This window comes from Parambassis ranga, chromosome 7, assembly GCF_900634625.1.
Source record: "Parambassis ranga chromosome 7, fParRan2.1, whole genome shotgun sequence".
Classification (NCBI taxonomy): Eukaryota; Metazoa; Chordata; class Actinopteri; family Ambassidae; genus Parambassis; species Parambassis ranga.
Window position 1 is genome coordinate 14486031 of NC_041028.1, and position 21556 is coordinate 14507586.

Genomic DNA, 21556 nt, shown 5'->3' on the forward strand with positions numbered 1-21556 from the left:
GCATGCGCCCCACCTTGTTTCGGTCACGTGACGTGAGCTCACGAAGATGGTGGAAGTTTCTTCTTCCTTGAAGTGAAACCCGACTGAAACCCAAACATCCTGCGGAGCGAGGGCTGGGAGGACAGTGCTGCCCTGACAATTTGGACTTTCGACTTTCCCACGGATCCCGGTAAGTATCAGAACTTCTGGCTTAGGTGATTTTTATTTCTCATATCCATTGGACTTTGGGATTTTCAGCCAGCCATGATGATGACACAAGCTAGCAGGTTAGCAGTTAGCCGGAGCTGGGATGGCAGGCGGCAGGCTGTCAGACCTGGTGGCCAGCTGACATTCAACACGTACTCGGGAACTCCAGTAGTCCCGCCGCAAGAGCAAATGTAGCTACACACTGTGTAGCGTCGTGTTTAAACAGCACATACTGTTCCTCGTTGTGCGGCTAACTGAGTTAGCTTAGGTCGTTATCATTACCAACTGGATTAAATTATGTAATCTTGGCAACGTTTGTTGTTTTAGCTTGCAAGAAAGAAAATGTGGGGGGACAAACGAGTTGTTTTTTCCATTGACTTTGTGTTTTCACTAAAAAACAAAACGTGTGGCAGTTTGGCAATATAACACAATGTACTTTGAGAGAGTTTAAGAGTGAAGCCATTCTAAACAAGGTATGGTGGGGAGTGTACGTGGAGCTGCTTAGTCGAATAACTTACAAATAAATAATAAAGTTTGAAGTGCGTTAAGAGAAATATGTTGATGTTATAAACACAACCTGCAGCACCTGTCAAACGTCAATATAACGATTATAGTTTTCTGCTCTACCCCCACCCCCTCTCCTAGCTGCATAGTTTAGTCTCCTTAGACAATTGTTAGTTATGTAGGAAAAGATACTTAGATTTTTGTTTAGTTATTACTCATCAAGAACTTGTCATGGTTATTTTTCTTAGTTTGTGCTCTCATTTGCCACAACCGCTCGCTCTCTACAACCACTGCCATCCTGTGGTATCTTAGTTTTGCAACCGTTTCCTGTTTGTTTCTTTGGTGATTTTTCAGTTATAGGGATTTTTTTCAGCTTTTGTAATAACTCAGTTATTACAATTATTTGTTATTTGAGTCCTCGGTTTGTACAATTTGTACATAGTATTGCATAGCTAATATGTGGAGTTGTGATTGTTAACTTGTCAGACCATTCAGTAGCTGTTGATGATTCTGGGTGTCTGACATTGAACCGGGCTTGTTATGTTATTTATTATTACAAGTTACATTACCTTAAAGCTAATGTGGCTCCTTATTCATTGTTTTCCCAAAGCGTGGGCCTACTACTTAAATATCTCTCAATGTGTAAGAGCAACAATAAATTGACACTAAAATGACTTTTTGATATGCAGGGAACCTTGAGCCTTATTTTCTTCGAAGAACCAGTTTGTCCTTTTATCTTACACTGAGATTAAGTTAGTCATCAGAAAAGTATGTTTTGGTGATATGCAGCATTGTTTTGCCTGCTTACTCATGGTTTACACTTTGTATATGAAGCAGCCAGGCTACAGTGTTGAGAAGACTATTAGCAATAAAAGTTTAGCTGATTTTGTCTTCCCTTAATTTGAATTTTGAGCTCACATTCACAATAAACTACCTCAAAATTAATATTTGTGTTATATTATTTAGCTGATAAAAAAGAATCGCATTCAAAGCAGGTCTTTGTAAAGTTTAATATTCAGCCAAAGCCCTCATCTACTGTACAGTCGGTCTGCTTGTGAGGCTGCAAAGTCAGCAGTTGCAATGAATTATTGACCAAGACCAAAGCAGTAGCCCTAGTGAAAGTTTACCCGGGCGCTCCTCACTTTCTCCTGCTCTGCCATGTGAATACTGGAAGAGATAGACTGAGGAGCATGCGTTATTCAGTGATGTGTTGAGGCAACAAACCAGATTCAAGGAAAGATCACAGGATCTGATTCTTGTGCCAGTCTCTGTTTCTTCCCCTTTTGCTGACACATTAGTTAGCGCTGCAGCTTTAAAAACATAGGCAAGCAAGCTGCACATAATGTTTACTTAAAATTAAGTAAACATTATGTGAAGAGTTTCTTTGTTGAGAGAGATACATTACCCTAAAAACAACTAAAGGTGTTGTCAGTGTTTGAATCAGACTTGCATTACAGTGACAATGAAGGAAGTGAAGTCAACTCTAGCCCTATATGTGATTTTTTTCCATTAATTTTAATTTCCATTAATTTCAAATTAATTTTATTTATTGTATGTGCTATAGCTCTTTGCTGTCAGGACTGAGTTGCAGAAGCCAGTTTAAAACTGAAGATGCTATAATAATGTCATGGGGACATTACACACTAGGGTTTCACAGCCTGCAGGTCTGGCCTAGCCTTTGGATCTCTTTGGTACTCTTTTATTTTCTACTTTTATGGCACATTGTCTGCGTGATGACAGCCTGACAGTTGCCACTCTTCAACTTCCTCTGTATATGTTTTTATTCTATGGTCTGTTTGTCTTCTTTTGAAATAGATGCTCATAGGTGATAATGCTGTTTATATTTTAGAATGGATTTTAGGAGGGAAAGACAAGACAGACTGTCCATGTTCCAGACAAATTACATTATTTAGACAGACGCTTGTGCCCAGAGAGCTTTACACTAAGTGCATCTAACATCCAATGGAAAAAAATTAGTTGTATCTGCAATATTTCCCATAACTGAGAGCTACATGTTGTGTTATTGAAGCACAGCGAGCTCACATTGACTTGGATGATTAATGTGTCTCTGTTGTTTGTCTTGTTCTGTGTATATATAGCCAGGACAAAAAAAATAATGAAATTAAAGGACAGGTAAATGACAAGAATACAGGCAAAACAATTGAACATGTGGGCAGTGCACTAGCAATAGTTTGCTCTGCAGAATTATTTAGAATTATTTCCGGCAAGAGGAGACGTATTGATCAAGAGAGAGGCATAAAGAACATCATGCTTTATGTCTCTTGCAAGCTTTTCATAGTGACTTACTTACAGGCAATGGTAAACCACACTTTTCAACACATTCTATCTCAGGGCAACTTTACATTGTAAGATAATTACTCAATTTTAGAAGAAATCTCAACACTCCACCTATATTTCAAGTATTCAACGGTAAACTGATGATTATAGGAATTAACTAAAGTTACACCACAATGAGCATAAAGCAAATTATCTGTTTGGTGTGGTGGGTGGTAAATCAGTTTTTAGAGTTTTTAATGCACTAATTGAAGTGTAGCTTTTATGATTTTCTTATTGCAATCTAAGTAGACTTGATCTGAATGATCTCATCTGTATGCTGCAGCGGAAAAAACGATTTGTCACCACAGTAATGATGTGTTGTTTGCGCTGCAGGCCTCCATTCCAGCCCTATGTCATGGCCAGTGGAGTCACCACGTCGGGCACTTCCAATGGTTACCCAATGAAGGCACAGCTGCAAATCATTGGTAAGTCTTAAATTGTTATTGAAAGGTTAATGTAACGTGTGATGTTATAACACATTTAAGGACATGTTGGGTCAGGCTTTACTAGATTAATCAATATACCAATAACTTAAATCAACATCTTTTGAATCCTGTTTCATTTTCACATTCCCTCCAACAATATTTCCTTGTTTTGAATGATTGTTTACATCACAAGCTCCTACACCCGATTGCCTTTTATATAACATCGTCTTCCTGTTTCAGTGCTATCAGCAAAACTGAAAGAAAACAAGAAGAACTGGTTTGGTCCCAGTCCTTATGTGGAAGTGACGGTCGACGGCCAGTCCAAAAAAACAGAGAAATGCACCAACACTCACAGCCCCAAATGGAAGCAGCCGCTCACTGTGTGAGTCAAAAGAACTGTATTGTCACTGTCGCTATTTATAAAAGAGCTTTTTCTTCAGCCAGACCAGAAAATAGACCCATTTTAAGTTGTGAATATAAGGACTTTGAGTCAGATGTAATGTTTGAATGTTCACAGAAACATCCAAGAGTTAATTTACTCAGCATAGATTGACACCCTACTTAAATGATTACACACCCTAATGTTGTCATTCTGGTATTTCTGGGAGCTCAACACAACTCTTATTAAGTACAGGTGGCTTCAACACAAACCAGTATGTGATGCATACACACTGGAATTAAATCCCTCAGAGTTTTTATAAATATATACAATAATAGGCCTGATATTGCCCGGTTACAATCCCATATTAATGCACTACAAAAAATGATTTGCATTTGTGGCTTACAAGGAAAGCATGAAAAAAGCATAGTGATCAGTGCCTTTGCTGTTCAGTGAAGTGTGACCAGCACGTCATTGTACAAACCAGGAAAAGGAAAAATGAGGAACAGTAACTGCTGACTGTAGTATTTGGCATTGTGAATCATTTTTTTTATTTCACAAAACTATACAGACTTTGAGAAGCTTCTCATCTAAGAATACAAAAATAGACTTAACGTTGTGTAAAACTGCTGATGTGCCAGATAATCTTTGTCCAGATGTTTTCTTGCATAAGCCTTTTTTCCTGAATGAGTCACTTAGTTTGTCTTCGGGAAGAATTTCTTTCTCCTTTTCTCAGGTGTGTGCAGAGAGCTCCATGTGGTTAGAATTTGCTTATACAGATAGATTGCACACAGCGGGGAGCAAACATGTCCTGTTTCTAAACATACACCTTCTGCAGTCAAACATAGTTATACATAAGATATCCTCTTGATTTTAGCCTGTGCAGAATCTTGTAATGGGCACGGTGACCTTCTTAATATAGAGTTCTCCTCCAGTTTCTTTCTGACGCATGGGAGCAGAGTTATTATATAACAAGTGTTTACTATGGGATGTAATCAGACCTGAGCACATGTATCCACAGTGTCTTTTCCTGGGGGGCACTGATGGTGCTAGCTAAACAACTGTCATAGTGATGGATATAGACACTCCTGTCCCTGAATAGCTTCTGAACTTTATTGTCTGGAGTTTGCTTTCACAACAACACAAAGGCTTCTGCTGCTCACACATACACAGCAGCTTTCATTTTTTTTTCCACGGTGGGCAAACTGCTTGTAATTAGTATAATTAATAATAATTGAATGGGATCCAAATGTGTGCTACAAGATGTTACAATTTTTAAGGTTGAATATTAAAATGTTGGAGGGCTGTTAAGATGTTACGCACTCAGTGGACAGAAGCCAAGCATTATTCCTTTCATGCAAAAGAACAAATGCAGGTATACAGTATGACATTGCTTGTTTCAACAGGATTGTGACTCCATTCAGCAAACTTGTGTTCCGTGTGTGGAGCCACCAGACTCTAAAGTCAGACGTGTTGCTAGGCATGGCCACGCTGGATGTCAGTGACACACTCAAGTCCAACGACATGAAAAGTGAGTGTGTGAAGCATGCATGCAGCTGTTGATAAATGTTCTAGAGTGAATTTGTTTAAATGAGCTACAGTTTCTGTTGTCCAAAATGTCTATGGGATAAATAGGATCAAAAACATTTCTCATGGTATACCGATGTGTGTGTGTATATACACTTTGTGTCTGTTTTATCCAGTATACTATGAAGCTTCTTTCATTTATCCTAATAGTAAACTGTCATGCATGTCTAATTTGCAGAAATTATTTCAAAGTTCTTAAAGATGTGGCTAATTAGTATTTTCCTTAGTGAAAAATGAATCCACTCAAAATTAACACAGGAGTCAGTTGTTTTTGGACAAACCATTTTTATGGATTACCCAGTATATTCCTGGGCTTTTTATCTTTGTTTTTTTATAATGACTGCTGCCAGGTTTTTTATGGACCCTGTCTAGCAGCCCTAATGATAGGGGCAATTCACATTTAAGATTTGATTGATGTAGCACACACACACTAATGTTCCACTCTGATCCCAGTAACTTTGTAATTTGAATTACTTGTAGATTTGAGATGTTGTGCTTGTTACAAATGAGCCCTAAATTACCTCAGTCAGAACAACACTAACCCTGAACAAGACCTGCAGAGCTGTTTGTGCTGTCCTATTATTTATTAGATATGTTAAAGTATGTCTCTTTACTCTGAGGAAAACAAAATACTCCTGGTTTTTACAAAGGGTACATGTATATTTCTGGTTTGACTTTATAATATGAATTGATTATGCCTTGTGTCATTCATTGGCTTAAAGTGTGTCTACCTGTCATCTCAATGTAGTTGTAGAGGTGGTGCAGACCTTACAACTGTGTGCCGACAGAGACCAGTCAGACGTGGTGGGAGACCTTTCTGTCTGCTTGGATGGCATGACCGTTGACCCCGAGATGTTTGCCACGGCCGAAGCCGACCATCACAGTGAGTCTCAGATGGGGCAGAACACTTTTTTTGTCTTTTTTTTCCTTCTTTTATTTTTGCAACCTGTCACTACGTCATATATGGCTTCAAAAATATGCTCTGGACTAGTTCAGAAGTTAACTTGGAAGTTCAAAGATGGGTTATTATTTATAATGCTTAGACTGAAGATTTCGGGGTGAAATGTAACTGTGTCCTCGCATAAGTTTCACACACAGTCTGATAAGATAGAATGAAGACACAATGACACTTTACATCCATAAAGTCCCAAGGGCAACTTCATAGTCACATCATAATATTCTGTAAAAGCACTTTTTTCACCACTTCATGTCCAACTTGTTTTTGTCATGTGCTTTATTTTTAGGTACTTCAAATGGGGAATCACAACCTAACGGTGATCATGCCATAAGGTACAACATCTGCTGTTCAGTGTCAGTAGTGTCACATTTCTTTTTCTGTGTTTTATTAATCTCCCTCTTTTCACCTTTCCTTCTCGCAGACAAAGTCGCGACAGCTCTCCGGCTGTGGACGGTGTAGAGCACAGGTCTTCTCCAGGTGGCCGGAGGTCAGCAAACAACACAGGGTCCCCCTCAGTGTCATCAGGTGGCTTGAGGCCTCTGCGGCCACCCAGGCCTTCCAGGCCTCCTCCTCCTACCCCCCGCAGGCCCACCTCATCACCAGGTACTGAAGGATGTCTGTTCTGATCTGTTAGTTATGTGCACTTTAAAACTCATGCGAAACATTTACTCAGGGTGTGGCCTGGAACTTTGGCATGAGTAACATTTTTTGTAAAAATTGTTTTTACTTTAACACAAGAACATTGATCATTTTAAAAACAATTAGACAAGAAGATAGTCAATGTTTTGTGGTTTCATTTCCTTTTCTGTGTCTGGAAAAATATGATAAGCTAAGTGATGTCTGAATTTGCCCTCAGCATCTTCCAGCAACGGCTCTGCTCCAGCGGATGGCACTGACGGTCAGTCAGGTTCTGATACACCTGTGCGAACATCAGCCTCAGGGCCTTCGTCGGCTTCAGATTCAAGTCCATCAACAGGCCCAGACAGGAACTCTACATCGACTTCCACCTCCGGAGCTGCAGCAACCAGACAGCCAACCAGCACCATCACCACTGCTGTCACTCCCCGAGTCCCTGCAGTTAACACTGGACCGTTGCCCCCTGGGTTAGAACTCCTCCTTTTTGTGATTTTTTTCAGAAGAACTGAGTGATAAATGTGAAGGCTTACAGCATATTATTAATAAGAGTGACATGTTAGTTGTTTGTGGAAAAGCACATGTGTGAATGGCGAGTGATGACATCTGTGAGTTACAGTAGTCATTACTTTTCCACTTTCACTGTCTCATCCAGACTGTAATTCCCTAAACACCTCTTTTTACCCTTTTCAGTGTCGTCATTGTGACATTGTGAGCTTAAGTGTCCATTTGCTGCTTTCTCAGTAGGATGACTCATGTTGTAATAACAGTTATAACTATGTATAATCTTAATAGCTGTAGTCGTGCTGTATTACCAAATGTCCTTCCTTTTATTGTTGTTTTATCTAGATGGGAGCAGAGGGTGGACCAGAATGGCAGGGTGTACTATGTGGATCATGTGGAAAAGAGGACAACGTGGGAACGTCCTGAACCACTGCCCCCTGGGTAAAAAGTCCTTTTTGTGATCTTTTGTCAATTTAAGTAAATTTCGATGTATTGTTTAGATTGATTCATATGATCTTTCCCATCACTTATATCTTCAGCTGGGAGCGTCGAGTTGACCAGATGGGTCGGGTCTACTTTGTTGATCACATCACACGAACGACCACATGGCAGCGCCCCACTATGGAGACAGTACGTAATTATGAGCAGTGGCAGCACCAGCGCAACCAGCTGCAGGGCGCCATGCAGCAGTTCAACCAGAGGTTCATTTTTGGGGTGAGACTATTTCCTCATTATTATGTTGTAGCAAGTGGTGATATGGGTGTTCAAAAGCTAGGGTGAGGTGACTGTAAGGGTGTTCCCTGTGTGTGTGATGTCATTTCTTTTAAACGATCAGAAGATTTTGTTGTAATATCACTTTTTTTATATACCGTACTCTCTAATGTTTAATAAATCAAGCTGATCATTTTAAGTGTTGACTTACCATAGTGTTTGTCTAATCTAATCTTATACCTGAATCTGTTTCCCTTTGCCTTCATAGTATCTCTGCTTTGTGTGTGTCATGTTCAGTAACAAATACAAATTGTATTTATTTTCTCTTATGTGTAGTTACAAGAGCAGGTCTCAGCCACTCAGAATAAGGAGTTTGATCCTCTCGGGCCTCTGCCACATGGATGGGGTAAGCTCATTAAGACTTTTATATATTATACTATTTAAATGAACTACTTTTCAGACATTACTTAACCAATTGTTAAATGAGTTACGACATGTGTAGCCTGGTAGCAGAAATCCTTGTAGTCCTTACATTACATCAACATTCTAGTGATACCATCGATTTCTGTATCAATCACTTGTACAATACCTTAAATAATAAAATGATGACAGGCTATGCACTTAACATTAAATCAATGTTGTGTAATTTGTCACTGAATGTCTTAGAGTTTGACCTTGTTGTTAGCTGCTAAACTTTTAATTGCCCTGCTTATATAAAATGATATCTGTAGTGGAACTCTTTGTATTGTATTACAGTTGTTACTGCGTCTTGGACTATAACAGACAGATGTCTGGCTATAAACCTATAACCACTTTTTAAGGGGCTTGTGGTAGGATGGACTGATGGCTTTACTGTGTCTTTTCAGAGAAAAGAACGGACTCCAATGGAAGAGTATATTTTGTACATCATCCTACGCGCTCAACGCAGTGGGAGGACCCACGGACACAGGGGTGAGTTTGTATGAGTTTGCATATTCCACTGCTGTCATTATCAGATGGACATGTAAATGTGTGTTTTAGTCCGACGATATGTTGCTGTATATCTTGTTCACATCCATCACCCAGTGTTGGTCTGATATCTTTCAGGTTGTTGAACGAGAAGCCACTTCCAGAAGGCTGGGAGATGAGGTTCACTGTAGATGGTATTCCTTACTTTGTAGATCACAACAGGAGAACAACCACCTACATCGACCCCCGCACTGGAAAATCATCACTGTATGTATTCCACCAATTCTATGCTGCCTTAAAATCTTAATACATACACAAAAGTAAATGTCTGCTTAGATCGAAATCTGTGAAGGCTTCCTTTCATGTAGTACATTTCTGACAATCATACATTTATTATCTGGCTGGTTTGGTGTCAATGACTTTCTGGCTGTTCAGTGTTTTTGGCACCTCTGCATGCCTGAAATGAAGCAGCGGTGTGTAGTCTCAGCCAGAAAACCCGTGAGCTAGCCTACAGGCAATTCTGTCATAGTGATCTGTGAACACATCTTGACTTGAGAGTAATTATTTTGGTTTCTTTCCCTGTGGTAGAAAAACCAGTTTGGTAAACAAGATAAGAATGTGACAGGACAGGAGCCATACATTCTAACCCATTAACTTATTTCCACCTGTGCTAAGGCTATGCTGCTACAATACTTTTTCTGATTCTGATCTTCTCACAACTCGGAATAAATCTAACAAACCCTGCATGTCAGATGATGGCATCAGCGGACAATGGGCAGAATAGCAGCTTAACATAGAAAGACACTGTTTTCTACACCCTGGACTAACATATTTGAGTTTTGAGTTATTAAAATAATTATCTTTTTTTGTGACAGCGAAAATGGACCACAGATCACATATGTTCGAGATTTCAAAGCCAAAGTACAGTACTTCAGATTCTGGTGCCAGGTAAGAATCACGATTAGATAAGCTTTATAAGGACCTTGACCACAATTGAGTTTTAGACAATAAGTTTACTGGAACAAATCGGCAACTGTGCAAGCACTGAAACTCATCAGACTGAGGAAGCACTAGAAACGCATTGGAAAGCAAAGAATGTGTCTCCTTATCAGATGTAATCAGATAACAGAGCTTGGATGATCTGTCAGTCGTCATGTATCAGAATAATTTCAGCCAATCAGAACGCCTCCCACTGTTACCACATCTAAAAACACACCCTGCTGGTAGTGTCTTAAAGGACCTTGATTGTTCTGAACCACTGTGTCTCAGGTACAAGTGCACAGTTATACCTGAGACACAGTAGTGTGCCTTAGAAGATATTAACTTTTCAAACTCTGATCTTTTTTCCAGCAATTATCAATGCCTCAACACATCAAGATAACAGTGTCCAGAAAAACCCTGTTTGAGGACTCCTTCCAACAGGTACAGTGATGCACAGCAGCCTCATATACATACATAAGTGTAACATGTAAAAAATTATTTTATTGGCTTTTATTCCTGCAGAAAAACACAGAAAATGCTCTAGGAGTCAATTTAAGCAGAGTAGTAACGTGAACTGACTCCAGACCTGGCATATGCACCATCAGGAAGTTTTGTCACATGCTATAATTGCTCTTAATGTTTAATGAGCTGCTCTGATTCAGAAATTGTGCTTACAAGGCTTCAGAGAAACTGTAGCAGAGTGATAACACATTCAGTCCATCATTACGTCTTAATTGTAGATAATGAGCTTCAATGCTCAAGATCTGCGAAGGAGACTATGGATCATCTTCCCTGGAGAAGAAGGCCTTGACTATGGAGGCGTCGCCAGGTAAGTTTGTAAATTAGTTGTTTTAATAATTACATTTTAATGGTGCAGAACACAAGTCTGCATTGATTGTTACTGTGTTAGTTTATCATCGTCTTTTTTTGTTGTGATGCATTTCTGTTGCTCTGCTAATCTCTTGTCATGTCGTCTCTCACAGAGAGTGGTTCTTCCTGTTGTCTCATGAAGTTTTGAACCCTATGTACTGCCTGTTTGAGTATGCCGGTAAAGATAACTACTGTCTTCAGATCAACCCCGCCTCTTACATCAACCCTGACCACCTCAAATATTTTAAGTTCATTGGACGCTTCATCGCCATGGTAAGTTATTTTGCCGTGCGTTGCACTTTTAATATTGTGGCTGGAAATATCACTACTATTATATTAGCAGAAACATGTGAGATAAATGAAATGGTGTTAAATGGTGTGTTTGTTCCTCAGGCACTTTTCCATGGGAAGTTTATCGACACAGGTTTCTCATTACCATTTTACAAGCGTATCCTCAACAAGCCACTGGCCCTCAAAGACCTGGAGTCTATCGATCCTGAGTTCTACAACTCTCTCATATGGATCAAGTGAGTACATACAGTCACTGAATGTGACAACACAATTAAACTGTAACTAGAAGTGAGGCCGGATAATGGGGAGATTGATCAGGACACAGTGGCTGTTGTAACAGTTGTGTTTATATCTCTCAGGGATAACAACATTGAGGAGTGTGGGCTGGAGATGTTCTTCTCTGTCGATAAGGAGATCCTGGGAGAAATCACCACTCATGAGCTGAAACCAGGAGGAGGAGACATCCAGGTCACAGAGGAGAACAAGGAGGAGTACATCAGGTGGGTTCTATTGATTTTTCTCTGCAAGGATTGTTTAGAAATGAAAAATGGGCCCAGAAAAATGTGACATTTTTATGAGGCGTTTAAAGGAAAGATGTGCCTCTGTCTCACTCGATAGGCTGGTTGCAGAGTGGCGGTTGTCCAGAGGAGTCGAGGAGCAGACACAGGCTTTCTTTGAAGGCTTCAACGAGGTCCTTCCTCAACAGTACCTGCAGTACTTTGATGCTAAAGAGCTGGAGGTATAGTTGAAGTGGAAACTCCTTCTAAATATTTGATTATGTGCTGTTGTCTGCTGTGTACCTTACTCGTGTTCTGTCACAGGTGATGCTGTGTGGTATGCAGGAGATTGACCTTACAGACTGGCAAAGAAACACCATCTACAGACACTATGCTCGCAGCAGTAAACAGATCCTCTGGTTCTGGCAGGTCCGTGTCAGTGGCTTTTACAGTAATATGTTAAGTGGCTGAAAGCACAAATTTCTCACCTCGTACGACACATTATGCCCAAAGAGAAGCTGAAGATTTGCAACAATTTTGTAATTTCTTTTGGGATGATATTTTTATCTTATTATTAATTAATTGAATGGGTTTTGTAATGATTATGGCGACTTTAAGTGTCTTAAACAATGCATCATTTGTCCTTGCAGTTTATAAAGGAGATGGACAATGAGAAGAGGATGAGGCTGCTGCAGTTTGTCACTGGAACCTGTCGCCTGCCTGTGGGAGGCTTTGCTGACCTCATGGGTAAACATGACCACTATAAGCCCTCAATACTGGCATTTAATTGCAAATGTAGATGATTTGTATCTCTAAATGAGTATTTTCATTGTCCTTATTCAAACACACAAAAGTTTTAGTTCAGTTTTTGCCTTCATGCACACCTAGTCTTCTGTCTAGTGTTTATTTAGTCGCACATTTTTGCCTTTCTGTATTAGTCTTGTGCATGTTGACAGGGGAACTGTAAAATGAATGTTTACTTTGACACCAACCTGTGATTTATTAGTCCCAGATCAATGTAACTGTCACCCCGATGATTATAATGATAACTTGGACATGTACTTCACTCTTTAGGAAGCAACGGTCCTCAAAAGTTCTGCATTGAGAAGGTGGGGAAAGAAAACTGGCTTCCTAGAAGTCACACATGGTAAGTTGAAAATACTGAATCTAAAAAAATAAATATTAGAAAGATTATGTTTAATAGTAATAGTTAAAAATATACTGCCATTGTGCACATTCAAATGTATTTATTGTGTACTACAGAGCCGTAGTCAGTCCTAAGCCCCTGGAAGGGACATGAAGATTTATTTCTTTTGCCAGATCCTGGGCAAAAAAAAAATCATGTCCCTATGATGCTCATATTTAGCTATGTGTAAAAGATGTCTGATTTAAAAAAAAAAAACAAAAAAAAACAAAACATAACCGGAGGAAGCTGAAATCCAATTTTCTGTCACTTTCCCAGCTTTAACAGACTGGACTTGCCGCCCTACAAGAGCTATGAACAAATGAAGGAGAAGCTGATGTTCGCCATTGAGGAGACTGAAGGCTTCGGGCAGGAGTGAAAGAACCTAGGAACAGTTGAGATGTAGGGTGCAGCAGTCTGAAGGAATAAAAAAAAACCTCCAGGGTTGAAATCAGGGAGCCTCCACAGAACAGTCAGGTGTGGTGGGAGTTTGTACTCATGCATGCTCCTGTACAGTAACTTTTTTATGGAAATGTGTGCAAGACTGCTGCCCGCATGTGGTTGGGATTTGGATTTCTACCCTGCACACTGAGCTTACTGCAGGCCTCTCCAGAGCCTGATGGGTACGAGAACATTTTTGTATCGTTTTAAACCAAAACACAGAAGCTGCTCCTGTCTCTCTGAATGTGCGCCAAATTCTGCATGGGATCCTGAAAACTCACCCTACTATGACAGCTGTCTAACAGGACTACAGTAGTTTTTCCTCCTCCGCACATGTGATCGTGTAATAGCACGGTGGCAGAAGAGGCACGGGCTTCAGCAGTGTGTGTGTGTGTGTGTGTGAGAGTGTGTGAATGTGTGAAAGTAAGATTATTCGTTGCATTAGAATGAGACTCACACTTTGATCTCTTCTTTTGACTAAACTGGATTTTGAGAACAGTAACACGACAGCATATGATGACAGCTCAAGGCTCCAAATTAATAATGCTTCAATAACAGTCTTGGTGCTTCAGAAGGAAGTGGGTAGACATACCTGTCTTGTGTTCCTGGTTATTAAGTATTTGATCTGTGAATCGAGTGTGAGAAGTGTTGTAACCTCCCATTATTTATAGTGGTGGTGTATGTGAAGCAGAACTTAAACCCTAGTTTTATAGGGCTGAAGTCTGCACGCTGTGATGCGAAACGGGATGTCATGGCTTCTAGTGTTCTATGAAAATCTCAATATAAACTTTGAAGGAGCAGTTTGTAAGATCATTAGTTAAAATGAGTTTACGCTGAAGGCATTTGTGTATCGTGTTGCAGAGATACTTGAAGTTAGAATGCTAACTAACTAGCTGCAGATCGTAGAATTTCTGTAGCAGAGAACTTCCTCTTCCTGAACTTCCTGGTTCATAGGCGGTGCTCTTAGTGGTGTTACATGCCACTAACCACTTTATATTACATTTTGATCTCACACATACAACATCAGCATCTGTAGAAATTCTCTGGTAGCAGGTGTAACAATGTGAAATGTCTAAGTCTAGATAATAGTTGCGTCTCTGCTTTAACACAGATTCAATCACATCATAACACATTGTGATGAAAGTGGCTTCTGTACATATGTAACTGAAATACAGCAACTCCTCATTTAGAAAGGTACTGCACCCATTTTACTAACCTTTTACAAAGTGCTCCTTTAAAAACATTTTACTCCTTTTAAATCATTGGGTGATGATTAAGAATTAACTCTTTATGGATGAATTATGGATGAATCACAGATAGTTTAACAGGTCTAATCTTTAAAAAAAACAAAAAAAAACACCAAAATAAGTCAAACCAAATGCTTTAAGACTTTTGGAACGCACACTTTGAAAAACTTGCATGTAGCTCTTCAATACTACACATGTAGCATTTGGACGTTACCGACAGAGCTCTTGCTTTGTTTTGGCCATTGGTAAAGTATTATGAGTGTTGTTGGAAAAGGTTTGTCTTCCCTTTTTACAGTTAATGAAACCTTTTACCTTAATGGACAGATTTAAATTCTGGCAGTGAAATAACACTTATTGATGATGGTGTGTTAAAGAGGTAAAGATTTCACCTCTCTTATTGTTTGTGGATCCAAATAACAGCTGATTTTTGGCAAATTATTGATTAGATTAGATGTACACAAAGAAACTGGAATTGCGTTAAGGGCATGTATAATAACAGCAAACTGTCTGGTGCACCTCTGATCAGCAGTAACGAGGACTCTTCTAAGATTTGCTCATTAATCAGACGGGTGTAGTTACTGAGGAACATCAGGTGGTGTTAGTCTGATGAAGCACAGCACTTTTCTCTTCTTAGTCCTAGTCGTTAGTACTTCTAGGCTGTGTGCTGAGGTACCTGTCATTAGCCTTATTTCCACCCGCAGACATCAGGTATTCCTTTTAGCAACTTGAGCGCCAGCAGCATGATCCACCATGGGTTAGTGTAGAAAAACAAATATTCAAAAATGGGCTCCTCCTGACCGTTTTGTAAAGAAGCAACTGCACCGAGAGGAGTCTTCTTTTGTGGAAACTGCACCAGTATGAGCTGCAGACACGTGACCTGCTCCGGTGGCTTCAGCTGGGATGACAACTACTGAGACAAAGATGATAATACAATGAATGTATCATGTTGAAGAGCTGATTGGTAAAGTTGCCTGTTTTTTTTTCAGTTTTGCCTCTTTAATCCCGAGGTTGTTAAGATTGTTAAATCTGTAAATATCATAATTCGCTGTTCTTCTTTTTTGTTTGTTTTTCCAGAACTAAACCACTATCACTCCTGTACATGATAAGAAGTTGTAAATGGTGTCAATAACAGATTTTTCTTTTGTAAAAGAAAGGTTTTAATAAGAGGTTTATGGTAACACTCTATTTTCTTTTCCCTGTTTAATTTCTGATGTACATGCAAGATGTGTAATATAGAAATTGTCACATTAATAAATTAAATCAAAACTGTGTATTTTTGTCTTGGTTGTAAGAAAGATTTGATGAATACAGTGAAAACAATTGCTGAAAATTGTTCCAATTTTGCCTTTTTAAAATTAATACTGAAGGGTTGTAGATGTAAACAAAAGAAATGGAAGTGATCTGAATCCACAGAACATACTCAGTTACCAATAATAGAGGAAGTACGTTTATATAGACAGACACATACATACATGTGAGAAATGGATAAACTTATAATTTAGTACTTACTTTGACACTTTCAACGTACCACTGCACACAAACATAAAAACAGTGAGAATCCATATGTTAAACTATCTGCTAACATGTTCTCCAAATTATTTTAATATACAATTAAACAAATGTAAACAGTGTGAATAATTTAAATAACGTTTTAATTTAAAACAAATAATTAAATCAACTCTCAGACTGATTGATGTTATTAACTGAGAACATTAGCTGGGCCATACCCAGGAAAGGTTCTTTCGAAGACTACAAACATGGCTGCTGTAGACAGTTGTGGTCATTGCTCTGAAGCTGCTCCAGTGCATGGTTGCCATGATCCACTCCGTCGTGCTCCTCTTCTCCTTCCGTCTGCTCTTCCATGGAGGTGATAGACATTGCAGCCTGACAACCCTCATCTGTCCTCTCCTCTTCCTCTTCTTCCTCCTCCTCCTCCTCCTCCTCCTCTTCCTCCTCCTCCTCTCCATGTGTTTCCATTTGCTCTTGGCTGCCTCCTGAGCTGTCGTCCTCCTCCTCTCCATCATCCCCTTCAGTCCGTGGCATTTTGGCTTTTCTCATGAACCTGCTTCTCCTCCTGTCGTCTTCTCCGTCTTTCTCCTCAGCTGCTGGCAGTCCTGCGGCTTCATCCCCCTCCGCCTCTCCTGTCCCTTCTTCAGGTCCGGTCCCATTTCCTGCTGCAGGACATTTGTGATCTCTGTAATAGCTCTGTCTGGTAAATCCCTTGTTGCAGGTGGAGCATCTGAAGCGGTAGTTGTCTGTGTGGGACTGCTGATGCTCCAGCATGTGAGCCCTGCGGCTGAATGCCTTCTGACAGAACAGACATTTGTAGGGTTTGATACCTTGAAGAGAGAGGAGTCACTTATGGTCATATGTTTATCTGTTCAGTTTTTAGATATTCTGCTGACAAAGGACATTTCTATTGCTACAACTTTTTGAAAGACACCGAACAATATTTGTCATTTTGGTCATGAAGAATCAAACCCCCTTCAACACTGGTGCTGTTCACTCACCAGAATGTGACAGAATGTGAGCCTTGAGTTTGTCTGGCCTGTTGAATTCTTTGGTACAGCCTACATGTGTCCTGATGAAAACATAGTAAAGTTAGTCAAAATAAAAAACTTTAAGAGAGGATCAAAATAAAAAAAACAATGGCTTCAATGACAGAACAAAGATAGAGGACAGAGCCTCACCTAAAGGGACACTTGTATTTCTTAAAGGGCTCGTGGATGAGCATGTGCCGCTTCACTTTGTCCTTCCTGTTGAACGTCGCCTCACAGAGGGAACACTTGTACGGCTTTTCTCCTGGAAAACACGGTTTGAGTAAAACCTTTACTACGATTAGATTTACAATTGTGCAGTGGCAGCTTTTTTAAAGGGACCTCTGACCTGAGTGAATACGTGTGTGCAGTTTGAGGTAGTGCTCTGTCTTAAAAGCCTTCTTGCAGATCTGACACTTGAACCTCCCTCCAACGCCATGAGTGGGGAGGTGACGCCTGAAGTATCGTTCGCACGGGAAAACCTGAACCAAAGCCCAAAGACATCAAGTATGAGGACGCTGTAGCTCTAACATGCTGGCTTTTTTGCATAAGGAAAGGGTATGAGGTGCACCTTTTGACAGTGTGGGCAGGGAAAACTGTGTGAGGCCGTCAATAAATGTTGTTCCAGTGCCTCCTGTGTAGAATATCTGTTTTGGCATTTTACGCATCTAAAGTGAAAGAGATGGCAAATAAATTTAAAGTTAGGCTTTAAAAAGGATAAATAATTTTTTTGCAGGACAGCCGCTGAGCTGACCTGTAGACGGTGGTTTCCTTGCGTGTGTTCTGCTGTGGGCAGAAGCAGTGGGAGTACTGGTGCACTCCCAGCTCAAAGAGCGAGGGGAACACCTTGCTGCAGAGGTGGCACCGGTATGTCAGCTGCTCCTGGTGCGTTCGGATGTGTTCCAAAAACTGATCCAACTTCTGGAAGGTCTGGGAGCAGGACTTTAACACACACTTATAAACCTGGAGGGAAGAAGATGCATCATCACATTCTCTGTCTTTTTCTTTTTGATGCCACTGTTAGCATGATGACTGAATTCACCTGCTCTCCTTTGTGCTGGGTCATGTGGGATTTGAGCTGAAAGTAGGTTTTGAACTTGCTGGCACAGAACTGGCATTGGTAGGAGCTGTCGATCACAACAATCTGCTTGGTGGGAGCAGGTTGGTTCTGGACCTGAGGAGGGTGTCCGTTCTGCATGTCCTCCCCCTGGCTGGCCTCTGATTCAGCCTGAACCTCAGCCACATTCTTAGCCAACTCCCCTGCTGCCTCTGCAGACATGTATAGAGTTTACTGTAAGACACCTATAGCTCCCAATGCTTCCTTACAAATTGTCGCTGTGTGATGTCACATACCTGTTTGTGGCGATTCTTCTTCTGCTTGTGTTTGTTGACTGCTCTGCTGCTTGTCCTCCCTTTCATGTTGCTGCTGCTGCTGCTCCCCACCCCCTTCGTCCTCATTGGATGACACTGGAACCACCTTGACTGTGATTGGTAGTCTCGACACTGTGCTGGCCACACTCATAGGCCACACCTTTAATATAAATAATCAAAGAATAAAAACGATATGTAGTTGAAGAAATTACACTCAATAATCCGAGGTCAAAAGTATGATCACCTTGTGTGTCTGCATGTGTTTCTTCACGTTGGACTTCTGGGCGAAGGCCCGGCCACAGACTATACACTGAAACGGTTTCTCCCCTGTGTGGCTGCAGGAAGAAAACTTTTGTGAGTGTTTGTCTTCTGTCTTTTGTGCAATGGGCACATTCTACATGCTGGTGAGTAACTCACCTTCTAATGTGCTGCTGAAGGTCAAAGTTTTTTGAGAATATTTTATCACAGAAATTACACTTGAGCTTCGGACTCTTTCCTTTCAGTTGCTCTGCTGAGGATGAAAATACAGAGGGTGATCATTTATCCTCTAGTCAATCTATATATTTATAGTTCTTCATATTCATTCTAAAGTCTCTCACCCACCTGTGGCCCCGTCTGAGTTTTTCTTGTTGCTCCTCGGTCGTTTGGGAATGATGACCTTCTCAAAATCGTCCAGCTCTGTCATATTGTTGGTGATGCTGCAGGTCTTTGTTTTGGTGCCCTGCTTGCCAGGGCTGTAGACAGGAGGAGTGGTGAATGACTGGCTCTCCACACACTGACTGGGCACCTGATGGAGAGACACAAACAGAGATTAACTTGTGCATGACACTTTTAAAACTGAGCTAGTGATCGTTACTTACTTGTACAGAATGGAAAGGCTGCAGACCGAGGGTGTGGATCTCACCGCTGCCGCCCCCAACACCACCACCAGACATGTGGGGCAGCGTGCTGTACACTTGGACCACTGAGTTGCTGTGGCTCGCTGGGACCTGTGAGGATAGCGGCTGCTGGGAAGGCTGCGCAGCTGGCAATGGGTGGTTTGGTGCCTGGCTAGAGGGCAGTGGGTGGGGGGGCTGTTGCTGCTGCTGCTGCTGCTGTTGGTGATGATGGTGGTGGTGATGGTGCTGAAGGTAGGATACACCAGCTGTATGCATGCTCAAGTTACTCTGCAGTAAAGACAGATATGACAATAGAGCAGCAGGGATTAAAGCTTTGAGCCCATCAAGATCGAGGAAAGAGAAAAAAATAAAACATACTTGAGCAATAAATGCTACCTTGCTGAAAAACAAGAAATGTGTAGCACTGTGGCTGATTTCATAACTGCACTAATACATGTTACATAAAGTTCTATCTAATTCTATGCATAAATATTATGTTTCCCCAGAGAGATCAGACTTTCAATTCTAGTGAAAAATGAGCTCACACTGAGGAAAGCACTCACAGAAACTGCTCAAGTTTCAGTGGGTTGAAGGCTCAGAACATACAAAAGTGTCACACATAATGTACCTGCACAGGTGTCTGCATGGTGGCCATAGGCTGATCGATGGAGGTGAAGGCTGAGATAGCCGACATAAGAACATCGTCGCTGACCAGCACGTTGCCTTGGACCAGAGTGTGTGTCAAAGGGGAGGGAGGGACTGTGATGTAGGTTGACACCTGATGTAAAAGGCAAAAACATTAGCAGCAGCAGCTTCATGTTCTTCTTGCTATCTAGAATCATAAACTCATCCGATATCAATGTCTGTTTTTTTGTCCTGTACATTTACAGAGATGGCAACAAAATATAGAATTGTCCCTTTTTGCCCTCACCTGTCTGTTAGCAGGAGTCTGCGGCACGGAGCTGATGGAGTGGACGGGTGTGTAGGCATTGCTCGAGGCCAGGGACACTGTGGACAGGGAGGGGGCGCTGGACTGGCACTGTTCTCTCTTGTGAGTCATGAAGGCTGGCAGAGAATTGAACTGTTTCTTACACTTCCCACACAGGAACACGTCTTCATCATCTGACAGCAGCAGACAGGGATTTTTGAGGCAAACACAGCACAACACAAAAAAGATGAGAAACACAAGGGTGAAAAGTAAATGCTGCTCATTAGCTATTTAATACTGCGGTTGTGCTACTAAAACTTTTCTTACCCATAGACTGAATAGTAGATGTCCCAGAGACATTTTGATTGTTTGGATCTGGAACCCCACCTTGGCCGTCCAGCAGAGACTGGACCGCCAGCACAGTCTGGTTGTCCATACCTGAGGAGAACTGGTGCATTAACTCACATGCTGTAAATATTTACTTTATTCTAGACATTATATTTTGTTAAAAAACATGCCACCACAGAACAATAGTGTCTCCTGCATATCTATTCATCATATTTCCTTAATACATTTCCTTAATGCGCACATCAATCAATAACAATGAGCTCGTTAGACTGAATAACACAAAGCCTATAGCAGCATGATGAATTCACAACAAACACGCAATAGTGTATTATTACAGTGTGGAGTCAACAAAACAGCCTCCAGCCAAAATGAAATATACCAATTAAATAGCATGTACTTTAACCGACCGACAGTGGGAAGAAAAATATCCATAATCTGCGAATAGTAATGAATCAGTGTATTTGTTTACATTCATACAGACACAGACTCATTTGTATAGCATGTTTTGAGTTGTTGTAACACACGTAGTCGCATTCATATATATTTGCGAAGACTGTCTTTTTATTCAAATATTCTTGCGCTGTATTATATTTTATTTTACAAACTGTATATGTCTTGTTATTACAAATTATTCTTACCTTCAAGCACTTCAAATATTGCCTGCGCCATCTTGTAGCTCTCGTTCAGTGCGATAGACACTCGATTAGCACTGGCTGCCACTTCCTATGTCTCACGGGAAAGTGACGACAACATTGAAAATATAATTTACAAACAACTTTTCCGGGTTTCATTTTCCAACATTTTTTTACAAT

At 40.7% G+C, this 21556-nt stretch overlaps 2 protein-coding genes across 3 annotated transcripts; one reads left to right on the plus strand and one right to left on the minus strand.

Annotated features, from left to right (window-relative positions):
* Positions 1–18: 18 nt before the first annotated feature.
* On the plus strand, positions 19–15057 carry itchb (itchy E3 ubiquitin protein ligase b). Its single transcript, XM_028409037.1, has 24 exons — positions 19–169; positions 3361–3452; positions 3693–3834; positions 5238–5362; positions 6167–6301; positions 6663–6708; positions 6798–6979; positions 7233–7479; positions 7859–7954; positions 8053–8227; positions 8561–8630; positions 9091–9175; positions 9311–9439; positions 10048–10120; positions 10523–10594; positions 10894–10982; positions 11137–11296; positions 11417–11550; positions 11674–11814; positions 11933–12053; positions 12136–12240; positions 12462–12558; positions 12886–12958; positions 13274–15057. Exons 2-24 carry the CDS (start codon positions 3383–3385, stop codon positions 13371–13373), a joined length of 2667 nt encoding a protein of 888 aa, XP_028264838.1. The 5' UTR covers positions 19–169; positions 3361–3382; the 3' UTR covers positions 13374–15057.
* A 1059-nt stretch (positions 15058–16116) lies between these two features.
* On the minus strand, positions 16117–21458 carry znf341 (zinc finger protein 341). 2 transcript variants are annotated; one of them, XM_028409036.1, is made up of 16 exons: positions 21383–21458; positions 20724–20834; positions 20400–20590; positions 20097–20246; positions 19451–19756; positions 19194–19377; positions 19008–19098; positions 18835–18925; positions 18573–18750; positions 18262–18488; positions 17974–18182; positions 17791–17887; positions 17569–17701; positions 17373–17484; positions 17193–17263; positions 16117–17021 (listed from the first exon to the last, which is right to left on the minus strand). In XM_028409036.1, exons 1-16 carry the CDS (start codon positions 21411–21413, stop codon positions 16432–16434), a joined length of 2772 nt encoding a protein of 923 aa, XP_028264837.1. In that variant the 5' UTR covers positions 21414–21458; the 3' UTR covers positions 16117–16431. The 2 variants fall into 2 exon arrangements, with proteins under 2 accessions (XP_028264837.1, XP_028264836.1); XM_028409035.1 differs by having other exon boundaries at positions 19008–19101.
* Between the last annotated feature and the right edge of the window lie 98 nt (positions 21459–21556).

Coding starts and splice junctions, on each gene's coding strand:
- znf341 (XM_028409035.1), bottom strand. CDS start 21,413: ATGGCGCAGGCAATATTTGAAGTGCTTGAAG. Junction 20,835..21,382: donor AATATTTGAAGTGCTTGAAG/GTAAGAATAATT, acceptor AGTTCTCCTCAG/GTATGGACAACCAGACTGTG. Junction 17,022..17,192: donor TCACATTCTGTCACATTCTG/GTGAGTGAACAG, acceptor TCTCTCTTCAAG/GTATCAAACCCTACAAATGT.
- itchb (XM_028409037.1), top strand. CDS start 3,383: ATGGCCAGTGGAGTCACCACGTCGGGCACTTCCAATGGTTACCCAATG. Junction 6,980..7,232: donor CAGGCCCACCTCATCACCAG/GTACTGAAGGAT, acceptor ATTTGCCCTCAG/CATCTTCCAGCAACGGCTCT. Junction 12,241..12,461: donor AGATCCTCTGGTTCTGGCAG/GTCCGTGTCAGT, acceptor TTGTCCTTGCAG/TTTATAAAGGAGATGGACAA.